This window comes from Vicia villosa, linkage group LG1 (assembly GCF_029867415.1).
Source record: "Vicia villosa cultivar HV-30 ecotype Madison, WI linkage group LG1, Vvil1.0, whole genome shotgun sequence".
Classification (NCBI taxonomy): domain Eukaryota; kingdom Viridiplantae; phylum Streptophyta; class Magnoliopsida; order Fabales; family Fabaceae; genus Vicia; species Vicia villosa.
In genome coordinates this window covers 41,989,805-42,006,453 of record NC_081180.1, presented here as the reverse complement: position 1 = coordinate 42,006,453, position 16,649 = coordinate 41,989,805, and the positions used below count along the sequence as shown (strand labels likewise).

The window sequence follows — 16,649 nt, the reverse complement described above, 5'->3', positions numbered from 1 at the left end:
TATGCACCTCAGTAGTTGGTCCCCCACACTTACTAATATGCACCTCAGCACTTGGTCTCTTACTCTTACTGGTATGCACCTCAGCATTTGGGACATACTTCCTCCTTGCATCGATCAATGCAACGACCTAAATTATGAGCCATAGTCAATACAAGAAAAACATTGAAATAAAACTATGTAACAGGTTATAACCAAACTTACTGGATCACTGAAGGCTGGTTTGACATGATATTTCTTTGAAGGCCTTTTGTTTACTGCAACCTGATTTTTTATAGGACTTTGGTCAACATTGAGTGGTGGAATGTCAAGAACTTTTTCTCATCATTATTGATATCATCGAGAATTGCCTCAAGAACATCTGGATCTATTTCATCAAGGTATCTTGTTCTAACTGGGTTCGATGCAGGATCAGTAGTAAGAGCTTCATCTTACTCAACATGAACTGGGTTTGGTGCAGGTTCACCAGTATTCACTTCAGCTTGAATAGGAACAGGCCCTGCACTGTAGACTGCTTAACATGAAGTGATACCTGGCTTGGTGCCTGACCTGATGCCTTCACATGAGCCCTTTTACTCTTTTTATTAAGTGACCCCTTTGGTCTACCCTAAACAGTATATGAGGGAAAATGAATGGATCAGTAGTTTTTGTCCACTTTTTTGGCCATTCAGAGGGGTGATGACTTCCTCATAACACTTGACATAAGTTGATTTATGATAGTACTCATGAACATAATTAATAGAATCATTTACTTTCCTATGGATTGCAGAAACTGCATGTCTATATGGTATGTTAATGAGATCCCAAATGTTACATGAACATGTATGCTTAGCTAAGTAGACTACAAAACTATCAGTAAACATTACATGAGTAACTTGGAAGGTCAATTATCCTACGTAAGTTGTTGTCCAACTAGCACTCTTTTCAATCTCTCTATCCAATCTCTTAAGTGGTTTAGACATGATTATACCCTTATACCTATTAATTTTTCCCCTTAAGGTTGCAAACCTACCCATAAGATAAGATCTAATCCATTCAAACATAATTATGATTGGTTTGTCCCTTTGAAGCAAGATAGTTGCATTAAAGGATTCACTTAAGTTATTCATCAAGGCATCACACTTAATCCATCTTCCTCATTAAACCTAACAACCTTAAGGCTGTCATCATCACTATCATCTTCAGCACCACTATCAAGTTCATTAGTCAAATACTCATCTTTAATGATATGTTCCTCACCCATTTATGGTGTAATCAAACAAGGTTTCATAGCCTCACTAGAGTCTGCAACATCTGCAGTAGGTTGATTAATGGGCTGACCTCCTAAAGCCTCTTCAAAACCCTCATCAATACCTTTGTCAAATGGATTCATCCTTGCTTTTTCACTGTCTTCAAACTTGATATCCTTCACAGACTCATTACTCGAGCCATCATCACTATTTGGTTCAATAGCACCTTCAACTAATACACCATTCTTCCTCTTTCTTACATTCTCCATAAATGTTGCATCCCTTGTACTTGGTATGGGCTCAACATATATTTCAATTTCACCTATGTCTGTAAGGACAAAAGCAACCATCTCAATTGCATCACCATCATCCCTAAATGATTTTAGGTCAGTTTCTAGACTTCCAGCAACATGTTTCCACCACATTCTAACTTTTTTGTATTCAAACCCAGGATCCATGGACTTACTTAAATCACAAGCATAAAAAAATGACCATGAACCAGAGTCTTGACCATTAAAAGCATAAACTTCCCCCCTTCGTAGGTTAAAATTGGATCTTTTACAAAACGGCCATTTGTGTAAAATATTACCTTAAATAAAGTCATTCCTAAAAAATGGAGTGAAAAGGGCAATAAACATTGGACCCACAAATAACATTTGAATATGGAAAACCCTACTCAGTTAATACACTACAAAATATCCCAGGCCAAAATTCGATAAAATGGAATCTAATATTAAACAATTGGACCTACCTCAGATTCAATGTCGAGGGACCACAAGCATGCACCTTTCAACTTGTGTCTGAGACCACAAAGCTATTGTGAGAATACAATGAGTTCGAATATGCAACCAGAACAAAAATAAACAAGCCGTGACAAATACAATGATGCTTTTGAATGGACGGATGATGTTGGAAGGGTGGAACAAACATTCACCTTCTTTTGGAAAAGACCTAGTAATGGAAGGAGATTGACCAAATTTTAGGGTTTCTTTCACCGTAACAACCCCTTTGTGTTAGAATCTTTATTCTAAGTGTAGATAAATATGTGTCAAATGATGTTAATAACGTGGCATTCAATTACTCAGCATAACTTCTCAAGAAAAAAAGTCAACTCATTGTCCATGTCTACGTCCATTAAATGGAATTGACGGCAAAAATGAAAAATAGGGACGTAAAACTTTATATGAACGATTCTTTGAACAAAAATATTAGAGAGACTACAATCAAATTTTGATATATTTACAAAAACTAAAAACATATTTAATCCAAATATAAATCACTTTTCAATCCATTTGAAATCAATCCTGTAAATCCAATTTGTTTACCATCAATTCTTCTATTACAAAACCAAACATATACTAGTTCGTACTTTAGTCACCTCTAATAAATGCATTTTATTATTCCACGGAAGTGTTTATGTGCATGATAACGAACTCAATTAAATGTGTCATCTGCTCCATAATTAAATAAAAATGATGGGACAAAATAATGGAATAACTTTAATTATGCAACTGTCTAGCAATATATTTGGACAAGCCAATATCAAACATTTTGGAAGGACGAAAAATGAATTATCATATGAATGTTGATTTTCTGCCCCCCAAATCTTGATATTTAATTTTGGCTTTTAAGTATTGGTTTACACTAAATCATTTTTTCTAAAGAGACTAAAATATGATATAAAAGTAACCAAGCACTTGGGCTCCAGTGGTAAAGGAGCTCCAGCTAAGGACGTAATCTGGAGAATACCGTGTTCGATTCCTAGGTGGGAACAATGTTTGGCCAGTGTCCATACCTCTCGGCACAAACTCTGGATTACTAGGGCCTATTTCCCCTAGGAACTAGAGGGCGATATGCATAAATTCCTTACAAATAATATCATTTTTGATATTTGTTTGAGATTTTTTAAAATGGACTTTTTCAATTCAAAAATTAATTCTCACACAAGAATGTGGAGGCGAGACGGGAGATACACAAACCTTTGGAGTGGAAAACAAATATTTAACTTAGATTTAAACTAGTAACAAACGAGTGTGTTTGCACGGGTTATGATACGGGACGTGCATTTTTTTCAGATGTATATTTTTTAATAGAAAAATGTCTAGTTACCCGTGAAAAAATAATGATTGAATGTATAATTAATAAAAAAAATTGATTTGTAACTTCATGTTCCGTTAATAATCAATATTTTGATCAATAACTTCATATTCACGTATATAAATATTATTTTTGTTTAGGTATCGTCATCAAAAATATCTAGATCAATAGTAAATTTTCGTATATAAAAATATTTAGATTAATAATAGATTTGTTCATATTTATTCAGTTCTTTAAAAACAATGTATTATTCAAATATGATATTTTTTTATGAGATAAAGAGAATAATAAAAAATTAATTACAATGAAATATGAAGTTGTAAAAGGAAAAAAAAAATAAGAAAAGAAGTAAATTTAAGTTGAAGAATAAATTGTTTAGTTTTTTTACAACTAAGGCAATTATTATATAAGAGATTATACAATTTTAAAATATATACTTAATCTTTTTCACATGTTTGTAAAAGATTGTTGATATATTTTCATTATTATATATTTGCTTCACCAGTCACATTTTTCCCGTTTCATATAATTTCTACGATATGAGAAAATAAAATTTATTAAATTTTTATTCACTCGCTACATAATTGGATCAATTATTTCATTTTTCTCGTTTCATATAATTTTCACGATATCAGAAAAAAAGAATTCTTAAAATTTTATTGACTTACTACATATTTGGACAGTAGTTTTATTTTTTTTTCTATTTCATATCATTTCTACTATATGAGAAAACAAAATTTATTAAATTATTAACTCATTACATATTTGGATAAGTATTTTTGTTTTTCCCGTTTCATATAATTTCCACGATATTAGAAATTTTTTTATTAAAAATTATATATTTAGATAAATAATTCATATTTCCCGCTCCATATAATAGCCCTTGTAATGTACCATCTATCTATGTTTTGGAGAGACATGTAGCTTCTAGTTCCCATGTAATAATTTATATTGTATAAAAAATATAATAACTTGTACGTTCGACACGATTTTTGGTCTGAATATTCGTGCGTTCACATGGGTGTTGGTGTGTTACACGTGCATTCACATGTGTTTTGGGATGTAGCTATTTTAAATATATTTTGGTCTGAATAATATTGCGTTCAAATGGATGCTGGTGTGTTACCCGTGCGTTCGCACGGGTTCTAGTACCCGTATATGCATCTATACCCAATTATTTTAGTGGGTAATTGCCCGTGCCCATATTCGTGCCTATTTTGCAAGTTTTTATCCTACCATTTATGGATATATTTTACAAATATTCATTGAGGATGATTCCAATTACCATCCCTAGATGGTAGGGATAATACATTTAGATTGACAATATATTTTTTCGAATAGAAATATTATTTTTCTTTTAGATATAAATATAATTAGTACATTTAGATTGACAATATTATTTTAACATATAAATAGAAAATATTTAAAGTCAAAATAATAATAATAATAAAATAATAATAATAATAATAATAATAATAATAATAATAATAATAATAATAATAACAACTAAGAGGGGGTGACTCTACGAAAAATATGATAACTTATCCAAAAAAATGAAAAGATAAGTTACTCTTTTTGTGTGGAGAAATATTTTACTTATGTTGAATCTCAAACAAATTGACATCACTAATTAGCTTCACTTTAATCATGAAAGGATTTATAAGTAAATTTTATGGGAAATTATTTCCTTCAAACATCGTGAGATCAGGTTGGAGATGAAGTTGTTTGTATGGGTTGTTAGTCGAGATGAAGGCTTTATCGAGAGGTTATCCTTGAAGAGAAGGGTCAGGGTGGTCAAGCTAATGCATCTTCTGCCACAACTAAGGGATCCTCCGAGTGAGCTTCTTCTACTTTGTTCTTGCATGGAAATCACCAATCTCTTTTTTGACTTTAGAACATGTCAACCAAATCATATGGAGAAACAACTATTTGGTTTGATAAAGTGTTGCGAAGGGCGATTGAAGACATTGTGGTTGGTGGAGGTATTTTCTTTGGGGACCTTCAAGAGATGGTGGCTTTTTTCCCTATTAGTTTGGAGATTGAGTTTGTGCTCGGCAGTAGTGGTTACCTCATACGCTTTTATGACTTATAGGGCCAAATCTTAGGTGTTACACATGATCATATATTGAGAGACAGTGAGATATATGGTATGGACTCTAATTTCGATAGAGCTTTGGATGATACTGGTGTTGTGATTCCAGATTTTGACCTTAGTGGTTTTACTAGAAAGAACACCGCCCCTCCTAAAGCACAACATGTTTTGGCGCGAGTCCTTTTTAGAAAAAGTGTTTAGGACATGGATGTAAAGTTTGACATAGCTAGAAAGTAGAAAGCGGTTTTTGGTTGTTTGCAAGCAACGCATGCTCAAATTTTTTTCCTTGTTACCCCTATTGGCTGTTTGGGTCAATATATTTCCCCAGTAGAGTACTGTACCATCCTTAAATCCTGACTTATGGTTCCCTTATTTCCTATTGACGAGGTTTACCCTATTTTCCGCAAGGCATGATTGAATACATTTGGGGAGCACTTTATTCATTATAAGGAGCTTTTAGAATTCAAATACCAACATGACTTGCTTATGGTGTCCTATTTAATATATTTAGGTGTCCTGGGGTTTTCGTGAAGAAAAAGGTGTCTATTAATTTCTTGACTGACCCACAAGAGGGGATATAAACTCTTAGGCCAATAGATATTCTTGTGTATGAGTGGGTAGGAGGGAAACATCTATTTGTAGACTTGACTGAGGTTTTCTTACTAGTGGAACTAAGGACTGTAGGTTTTACTGTGAGAGAAACAATTCTTAAAGTTGCTTCAGGTAAAGGGGCCAAAAGTTACTTTTTTAAGTTTATATCTCAGGGGAATTATTTAAGAGAACGTGAATTCAAATTTTAGATAAAAAAAATTTGGTAGACATTATTTATTTCTTTGTTATATTTCAGAGTATTATAATCTTAGTCTTCTAAAAACTTAAGACTTAAGCGACCTAAGAAAAAGTAGGCTTAATGTATCCTTTAGTCCTTTAATTTAATTTCAGGTTTCATTTTTGACGCAGTCGGAAGCCGCCCAAAGGAATAGCAAGCGCTAAACCTTGAATGAAAACAGGGTTGCAAGCGCAAACCCTATAGATAAGCTCTGGAGTCCACCAGGAATAAAGAAAACTTTGGATTCTGTATAATAAAAGAGATAATCCTTATGGCTATGCCAAAGGTCTTTAAATACATAAAACAAATAAACCCTATTGGGCCTTATGGGCTTTTAATCCAAAACAAAATTAAATAAAACAAATAAAATAGAAATTGCTTAAATATTAAAACTAAAATTGCTTAAATATTAAAATGCTTTCCGATGTTCGATTTCTTCTTTGATACGCACAATCCTCCTACATCATTCTCCTTCACTTCTGAAGAACTCGACCCCGAGTTCTCTTCTTGATAAAGAACTTCATCTGGCAGCTTGCTATAATTGTAAGTACCAACTGAAAACCTCTCCTTACGCCGAAACGCCATCACATCTTCTCCCACATTGAAAACTTTGATTTCCACGTGTTTATCTCGCATAGGAGGCAAATCGTTTGTCGGGTCATCTGCGGTCAACTCCGTGAAATCCTTTAGGATCCCTAGCAGTTCTTATGGAATTGTTGTTTCCTCCTTTGCAACATTCATCAACCCTTTGATCATTACTGGACATAAATATTCAGTTTCTTTTACAGCCTCATCAAGCTCCTTTTCACTCTGCATCATCATCAAGAATCTAGACTTCTTTCCTTCTGGATTCTTATCAAAGTGTAAAACAGGAGCCATAGCAATTTTATGTGCGCCCCATGTAAACATCATCACGTTATCCCGTCCTCGATAAGTGATATCATTATCAAACTGCCAAGGCCTACCAAGTAAAATATGACAAACATCCATATCAAGAACATCACAAAGTACCTCTTCTCTATAATATTTTCCGATGGAGATAGGAACTCTGCAGGTTAGTGTTACTCGAACTTGGGAGCCCTTACTTACCCAACCGAGGTTGTATGGCTTCTCATGTGGTTTTGTGGACAACTTCAAATAATCTACCAATTTTTTTGACACCAGATTCTCCATGCTGCCACTATCCACAATTAGATTACACACTTTGTTCTTGATAGAACAATGTGTCTTGAACAACTTCTTGCGCTGCCCTTCGTCTTTGGATGCTAGTAACATTCGCTGCAACACAAAATTTACCCTCTCATCAGATTCTTCCACCGCAAACTCAACATCGGCATACTCATCGTTCTTAACTGTAGAATCTTCTCTTTCCTCATCTTCCTCCCTTTCTTCCACAACAGCAACGACTCTTCTTGTTGGACAAACATTTGATTTGTGGCCTCTTCCGTTACAACGATAACATGTGTCTATAGCGGGTCTAGCATATGGATTATTTGGCCTCTGAATTGGTGCTTTACCATGCTGCACACTGCTAGAGCTGCTAACCCCCTTATTCTCAAGATTGGAATCCCGGGGTGTTGCATTCTTTTCCTTGTCACCTGCTGATTCACAGTTACTTTGGGGTGAATACCTTTCAATAGACGAGAAATTTCGAGGGGATTTCTCCATCAATTCTGCCTTCAAAGCCAAACTGGATGCTTCAGCTACGGTCCATACAGTCTGTAAACCCATCTTCTCCTGCAAGGATCCCTTTAGGCCACTGATGTATCGAGCCACTTTCTGGCTTTCTGATTCTCCCAATTCATTGCGCTCAGAAAACCGCAGGAACTCGGCTGTGTATTCAGTCACGGTTCTCTTGCCCTGAACACACTCGATGTACATCTTATAAAGAATCTGCTCATAATCCTCCGGTAAAAACCATTCTAGCATCAATTGTTTCATTCTTCTCCAAGTTCTGACTGGCCCCTTTCTTTGTCTCTGCCTTTGAACAACAAGTTTATCCCACCAGATAGTTGCAGTACTTTTAAGCCTGATCGCAACCATCTTGACTTGCTTGTTCTCAGGGACACCCATAACGTCGAAGAACCTGTCGACGTCGATCTGCCAATCAAGAAACTCCTCCACTCCCATGGTTCCGTAGAACAATGGAATATCAGCCTTCACTCGATAGTCATGATTGTTCGGTAGATTCCCACGATTATCTTCTTCATTGTAAGGTTCTTCATCAGAACTCGAATCTTCGACACAGTTTCCACCCCGTAGAACCCTAATCGGCTCCCCTCTCCTGTCTCTTCGCCGATTCCCATTGTTGGCGTTGTTCGCCTGATTTGCTAAATTCGCCATCTGTTCAGTCAAAGCAGTTAGAGCCGCGATAAAAGCCGTGGTAATTCCCTCAAGATCTGCTTTGGTCACCGGTTGGTCCGCCATAGTTGTCAAGCTATGAAAAGAACAGGAGAAAACCTGCTCTGATGCCAACTGACGCAGTCGGAAGCCGCCCAAAGGAATAGCAAGCGCTAAACCTTGAATGAAAACAGGGTTGCAAGCGCAAACCCTATAGATAAGCTCTGGAGTCCACCAGGAATAAAGAAAACTTTGGATTCTATATAATAAAAGAAATAATCCTTATGGCTATGCCAAAGGTCTTTAAATACATAAAACAAATAAACCCTATTGGGCCTTATGGGCTTTTAATCCAAAACAAAATTAAATAAAACAAATAAAATAGAAATTGCTTAAATATTAAAACTAAAATGGCTTAAATATTAAAATGCTTTCCGACGTTCGATTTCTTCTTTGATACGCACAATCCTCCTACATCAATTTTTGTCCCTTATTTAGGAGACGTTCATTTTAAGTCTCTTAAATTATATTCCGTTAGACACATTGGTCCTTATTTAGTAGACGTTCGTTCGTTTTAAGTCTCTTAAATTATATTCCGTTAGTCTGTTAACTTTGGCTGTCGTTGCACTCCAGCTCGTTTAAGTATGATTGACATGGAATTATTTTATTAATAGATTATTATTATTATGCATCAACTATTTTTCTCTCTTCACCAAAACCCTAGTCGTCACCACTATTTATCTCTTCTTCCTCTATCTTTATTCTCTCCATCCTCAGTGGGAACCTCCATCAACTTCAATGTATCTCCATTCTCCTCCTTAAGTTCTATTTGAATTACTCAAACAACTTTCAACATGTTCAAAAACCTCATTTTCAAATCTAAGCATCTGTTTACAAATGAGACATTCATATACATTGACTGAATATCTGTTTTGAGATCTCTGAGATGAAGTGACCAAAGAATCAAATGGATTAAATACATCTCCGTGTTTACGAGCTTTTTTTATTATACTATTATTTGAAACTGAAGCAATCGGTAGTGTGGATTTGGGTTGAGTTTGGGTTTAGGTTTTGAATTAGGATTATGATTATGAGATTTGACTTCTAGTTGCTTTTTTGTTAAACATGTTTGGGGTTTGTACAAGTTCTTCAAAACGATATTGATTTGTTAAACCCTTCTAGTGAGCTTGAGAAAAGAAAATATTAACTCAAGCAACTTGAATAGTCACCAAACTCTTTCATCATGGTATTAATATGTTCTCTTTTATTATTATTATTATTATTATTATTGTTGTTATTGTATTGAGATTTGAACTTATGCGAGCTTCGTTTGTTTACACTTTTGATCTATTGAACGAGTATTAATCCCTTCCTTTTGGTTTATAAGGTCTTTTACTATATTTGTGTATGAGTTATGAGGTCTTTTTCTTGTCATTGGAATATTTGTGCACGTAAGTTCATGTTTCACTTGATATTTTTATGTCATTGCATTTTAAGAATCTCTAAACTACCTAGTGCTAACTTGCATCCAATTCCAAGATTGTCAATTGTGTTAATCCATGGAAATGTTGATAATGTGTATAATGAAAGAAATTTTTTTTAATAAAGAAATCTAATTTTGCCTATCATTATGGGTTATCTTTCATATTCTTCAATACAACTTTCAACCTTTGGTCATAATTATGATAACAACTGAGGCAGTGCCAACCTAAAATCACCAATCTATTCTTCAATACAACTTTCATCTTTTGGTCATAATTTTATTTATTTTTCGTGAAGAATGAAGCTTTTTATTTATTTATTTTTCATGTTCAATATTGTTGCATCTAAATTGTTTGTTTATTCTTCTCTATGATGTCCTAACTCCGGAAATTTCAAGACTCAAAAGTAGTGGCTGATTATGATGATTAAGTTGATAGCAATAAACAAGCCTTTTTAGTATGTGAAAAATGATAACTTGATGGATTTTTTACAGTAGCTAATTTACCATACTATGTTGGTCTATTTTGTTTCTTTGATGTTTATTACCTCTTATGTTTCTTAGAATACAAAATATGTTCATGTACTGAAAAATATTGTTGGCATACAAACAGGTTGTGATTAATATGTTCATGTACTGCATCAGTTGATGGAATAATTATGGTATGTCTTTCATTCAGCAACACGTGACTAATTTCAAGATATCATATGCTTGTGAGCTATGAATTTATTTGTTGTTAGCGAAGCGTGCCACTTGGTTTATGAGGTATTAAGGTCTATGTTTTTATTAATAAGTAACTTGTTGATTCTTTCCGACTTTGTCATCATGGACAACTTCAAGTGTTGAAGAAGTGGCTTCAACAAGACCTGACATTTGCTTTTTTCACCTATTCATGCGCTACAAAAACATCATTCTCTTAGTTCCATTTACTGTTAATTTTTAATTGTGATACAAATAATTTATTTTTCTTACATGATAATGTTCTCTATATTATTTAGGTTTATAAGGACAAGAGCGTGGTTCTCTATTTATTATTTTGAAGGACTTTTTTGAATTAAATCTCATGTTTGATGCAACACAAAAGCTAAATAGTTAATGAAGAATTAGTATTGATGTCAATTGATATTGATTTGGGTACAAATAATTCATGTTTTTCTGTTATGGAAGTAGCGTACGAGTTGTTATTTTTTCCATACATTATTAACAATTTGCGAGGGTTTTTAATCTTTCAAAACAAACCCGACAGTTTAAACAAAATATTAATTTTTTAATACATATGTTGACTCAATAATTCGACTAGTCCCTTATTGACATACCACATCGCAATTTAACAGAAATGATTAAGTTGGTTAACAAAAACCCTTTTTAAAGAACGAAAAAGTAATGTTTATTAAATAAGAAACTAAAGTAAAATATAAAATTAAAGACTTTGCTAATATCAAATTCATTTATCTAAATATTTATTTAAAAAATCTCTTCACATTGCCTCATAATAAAATCTTCACATTAATATATACTCCCTCTGTTATAATTTATAAACAATATTACAATATTTCACACTTATTAAAAAATTTTAAACTTTTGTGTCTTTTTTAAAATATGTTTTATGAAAAGTTGTAAAATCAATTTTGATTGATTGTTATATATGGAAAAAAATGAAAGAGAAATTAACTTAAATGCAATTAGTATTAAATTTATCATAGAAAGATGAGTTTTTTAGAATAAAATAGTTAAATGAAATACAATTGATATATTTTTTTTAAAATTTATAACACGAAAAATAGTATTTTTTTACTTATAAATTGGTAGGGAGTGGAACAGTATTATGTTTGGTTACAACATTTAAACAATATTGAATATAAAAAGAAACATTTAAACAATATTTAGAATAATCAAAGAGAAGTAGATTAAAGATTGTTAGAGAAAAGAAAAAGCACTCAAACTAAAAAAATTCAATCATTGATTTAAAACAAAAGTGGAAAGAAAAAAAGAAATGTGTCCCACAAAAATGATATTTTTCTCCAAAATAGAAACAAAGCCTGCAAAACTCTACCTAATTGACAATAAGACATCCATTAACTTATATTTTAGAATATATTATCCTTCACTTGCCAAATGGCATCAAATATTAGAATAATGCTATCAAAATAGAAAAAAAAATAAAGAAAACTAAAATTTGGTTGCATATCAATACAAAAACCATTTAAAATTAAAAAAATTATTTTCTTAAGTAAAAAAATTAATATTTATCTACACAAAAAATTAATTATTAAAAAAATAGTTTCGCACCACGAACAACCAAGAAGCGTGACGCGTTATTGTGCGTTAGAGAGGTAAGGAGTCTGAACGAGTAACTAACTACAAATTCAGAATCCCGCAATGCCATTATCTCATATTCTTCTCCAATTCAATTCAATTCAATTCAATTCTCTTCTCATTTCTTCAACTCTCTCTCAATTTCTTCTTCAATCTCAACCTTCTCTTTCTCTGTCGGTGGAAATGGCGACGAATATCGGCATAATGGACAGTGCTTATTTTGTCGGCAGGAACGAGATTCTGAGTTGGATCAACAATCGACTCCAGCTCAATCTCTCACGCATTGAAGAGGTAACCAAACCCTAACCCTAACCCTAACCATTTTTGCTAAACTCATACTATCTTGTAATGTAGTTGTGAATACTGTTGTTGTGATCTTTGTTTTTGGTATTGGATAGGCTGCATCTGGTGCTGTACAATGCCAGATGATGGATGTGACGCATCAAGGTGTTGTTCCGATGCATAAGGTAGCAACATTGCTATGCTTTAACTTTCATTTTGTGGTTTTTTTAGGTTAACTTTGATGCAATGTGGGTTTTATTATTATAGGTTAACTTTGATGCAAAGACGGAGTATGATAAGATCCAGAATTACAAAGTTCTGCAGGAGGTTTTCAACAAGCTGAAAATTCAGAAGGTAATTTTATGATTATCCCCAAAGTTCTAATAGCGCCTGCGATAGCGGTTTGAGGCCGCAATTAGCGGCCGCTACAACCGCTATTGTTGACACTTGACAGTGGCTTACAGATAGTGTCGCGATGAACCTTACCACCGCTATTCTATTCCACCATAGCGGTGCTATAGTGTGCGGTTGACAACATCAGTATATGTAATCTGGTTTTATTCCAAATCCTGATTTGATTGTTGGATAAGTTTAATGCTGAACTGTGACTTTTTTCTTATGGTAAATGTACTTTAGATAAATTCACTTAGATTAGAACTCGTAGAAGAATGTGCAACTAATAGATTCGGTTTATAGATAGTGGGACTTGACTTAACATGACTATCATTTTGCAGCATATTGAAGTTAGCAGGCTTGTTAAAGGCAGGCCGTTGGACAACTTGGAGTTCCTGCAGTGGCTGAAACGTTACTGTGATTCTGTGAATGGTGGCATTATGAATGAGTATGCTACTTGCTTTGACTATCTTTGTTATAGTCCAATTATTAATGTGTCTGCCTAACTTGAAGGAATATCTAATTGTAGTACTTTTTCTATGATGATACATCTCCACATGCATACATTTTAAAATAATTACAAATGCAACATTATGCCATGCAATCATATTTCTCATTGTCTTGCACTATTGTGTAGTTTGTGTTGTCAAATATTTTCAATTCAAGTTTATTTATTGTTATTTTCTAGGAACTATAATCCTGTGGAGCGAAGATACAAGGTCGGAAAGGACCGAAATCTGAAATGTTCTATGAAGAAATCCAAATCACTGCAAACAGATATTATGAATAACTCAGGCTCAGGCAACACACTTGGTCCTAATAGAACCTCTGGTTAGTGATTTGGATTCCAAGATGTTCAGCATTTTGTCTCATGGTTTTACAGCGTGAATCTTTTCCCTTTCCCTTTCTCATCTCTCTTTTCTTTTTTCTTCCTTTTTGTTTGTTTTCTTTTGAGTATAGGGGACAAGCCACCATTCAGATCAAGTGGAGTGGCAAGTGGGGCTAATTCTTCAGCAGAGATTCAATCTTTGTCCAAAGAGGTATGAACATTTGGTTCCATGTGCCTATAACATTTTTTGGAACTGCATGCATAACCCAAGTCCATGACATATTACCAAATGGTGCAAATTCTATATCCATTTATTTGTTTACAATTCTATACCAAGTCATTTTACATTTTATTCATGTATGTAAGCTTTGTTGATAAACTTATAGTTTTTTTACCTCGTTGTGCTTCAGTTAGTCACTTCTTTACTCTTTTGTTCCCGTTTCACAGATTATTGATCTCAAATTAGCAGTGGAAACCCTTGAAAAGGAGAGAGACTTTTACTTTGCAAAACTACGGGATATAGAAATTATTTGTCAGACTCCAGAAGTGGAGAATATCTCTGTAAGAAATCTAAACCCTAATATGTGTGTGTGCGGGCACTTGTTATATGTCAAACTTGGGTGTTATTCAATGCAATGTAATCTGTGATTCTAATCAATTAGCCAATAATAACTTTTCTTCTATCTTAATCAGCTAACAACCGATATCACATATGTTTTTTCCCAAAAAGTTAATGGTTCTGGCATTGGCATAGACATGTTTAAGGGGATGGGATGGGGAATGAATAGCCTTGAACTTGAATTCTGAATTTGAGGGTGAGCAGGTTTGTAGTAACATTTATTTTGATTAGTTGGAGGATAGCTGAATAATTAAACATAGAGGAAGACTTAGAAAAACTCACTGAAACCAGTAAACATTATTTAGATGTAATTGCTAAATAGTCTCCTTAAAGAATTTGCTTTGAAAAGTCATAATAATGTCATTGGATCTATATAGTTGCAATTAGCGGGAAAAGGCTTTGGTGACTGTTGTTATCTAGGCCAACTTGTTTCTTCTGCCTCTTTTTAAACATCACAAGGATTGTAACTCCTACTACATTTGTCAAATACTATCAAATTGTGTTGGTGTTTGAAACTGCTTACTGTTATATTTACAAATAAACCCTTTCCTATACATGGGTTGGTTACCCAAAATTCCTTCTTACCATCAGTCCTAAAGTATCTGCGCATTATAAGTGTTTGTACAAAGTTAACTGAACTTTTTTTCTAAGAATAAAAATAGAATAAATTCAATTGTTACATGTTATCTATGCAGATTACTGTAGCAATTAAGAAGATTTTATATGCCAATGATACAAAGGAATCAGTGCTGGATGAAGCTCAAGATTATCTTAATCAAACTATGAATGCTGTAGAAGCTCAAGATTATCTTGGTCAAACTAATGATGCTGTTGAATCTGAAGCAGAAATTGAAGCCGATTCCCAAAACTAGCTCCTGGCTGGTATTTGAAGATATATGCAAACCTCTTTTTCAAAAACTCAATTCTGTCTTACCAGCTGGTAATGATCTGCACTGTCCTATGGGAATAGAACACCATGTAATGAAAATTGTCATATATCGAATTTGTTTCCTTGTAAGCCTGAACGAATAATGACATGATAGATGATCAGTCTTTTCAAAAATAGATTTCATCTACTCATCCTTTTCATCATCACTATAAAAAAACTTCTCTAATGAACATTGCTCAAGAATTCGTAGCCAAAATATATTCAGTTTTGTTTGTAAGTAGTTTGAAATTAGCTGCCGAGCTTCATAACCATTTACAGTCGTGCTAGTTGTTGTGAAATGCTGCCAAGCTTCACTGTTTCTACATCTGCCTGCTGTCTATGAAGAAACATACATCTGTGATCAAACTTCATAACCATTTATAGTCGTGCTAGTTGTTGTGAAATGTGCTGCAGAATTTGCTTAGGTGGTTTAAATGTTGCTCTCCAATAATGATGACTTGCATTGAATGACTTTAGGTTTAAATGGAACAGGTTGAGTGTACAGCTGAGCTTGTCATAAATTTGTGGAAAGCTAAAATGGACTTCAGTAGTGGATGGTTTCAAAATATCTTTGAATGCTCGTTAATGATAACTAATCTTGGCCCTTTTCTTTTGGTTGAGATAAAATTACACCTTTTGATTAGAAGTAAATTAGAGCAACTCCAGGGTACACTTTTTCCTCCTGTCTGCCACCGTTTAGTTACATATGAAAAGAAATTATCAAAATCCATTGTTGGAGTTTTATGTTGGTCTCATACAATTTTAAAAGCAACAACCCTTGGATTAAAAAAACATTAAAATGTTTATATGTGAATTAAATTGTGGGATCTATTCTATATTCTTAGAAGTTTTATTATTAGAGAAAAGTGAATATATTTTTTTAAAGTGATACGGTAACTGTAAGGTGGAATCCACTTAAACTATTTATAAATTTGTAATAGGCTGTAGTTTACAATTGAATATGCCCTTACGTGTTATTTAAATAGATGGTACTTAATCTGAGCTTTTTATTTCTTTGTATTAAATCTAATAATGGCATAGGAGTATTTATTATGGTTCATTGTAGACCGTATATAATTACTAGTCCACATATGCCACCAACCAGAGGACAATAATTGACAAAGTTAATTTGGTCTGATGTAGGACTCCATGCCATCATGCACCACCCAAACATCCTTAAGTTTCTATTTTTTTTTCTTATAAGAATAAACAAGTATT

General features: G+C 33.5%; 1 protein-coding gene across 1 annotated transcript; it reads left to right on the top strand.

Annotated features, from left to right (window-relative positions):
• Positions 1–12,353: 12,353 nt before the first annotated feature.
• LOC131604919 (microtubule-associated protein RP/EB family member 1A-like) lies at positions 12,354–15,624 on the top strand. Its single transcript, XM_058877336.1, has 8 exons — positions 12,354–12,671; positions 12,779–12,847; positions 12,930–13,016; positions 13,397–13,503; positions 13,744–13,886; positions 14,016–14,095; positions 14,332–14,445; positions 15,199–15,624. Exons 1-8 carry the CDS (start codon positions 12,444–12,446, stop codon positions 15,373–15,375), a joined length of 1,005 nt encoding a protein of 334 aa, XP_058733319.1. The 5' UTR covers positions 12,354–12,443; the 3' UTR covers positions 15,376–15,624.
• Positions 15,625–16,649: the final 1,025 nt, after the last annotated feature.

What these genes read in the sequence shown, in the direction of transcription:
- LOC131604919 (XM_058877336.1), top strand. Translation starts at nt 12,444, where the DNA reads ATGCCATTATCTCATATTCTTCTCCAATTCAATTCAATTCAATTCAAT. An exon ending in ACAAGCTGAAAATTCAGAAG is followed by an intron (nt 13,017 to 13,396) that starts GTAATTTTATGA and finishes ATCATTTTGCAG; the next exon opens with CATATTGAAGTTAGCAGGCT. An exon ending in AATGGTGGCATTATGAATGA is followed by an intron (nt 13,504 to 13,743) that starts GTATGCTACTTG and finishes GTTATTTTCTAG; the next exon opens with GAACTATAATCCTGTGGAGC.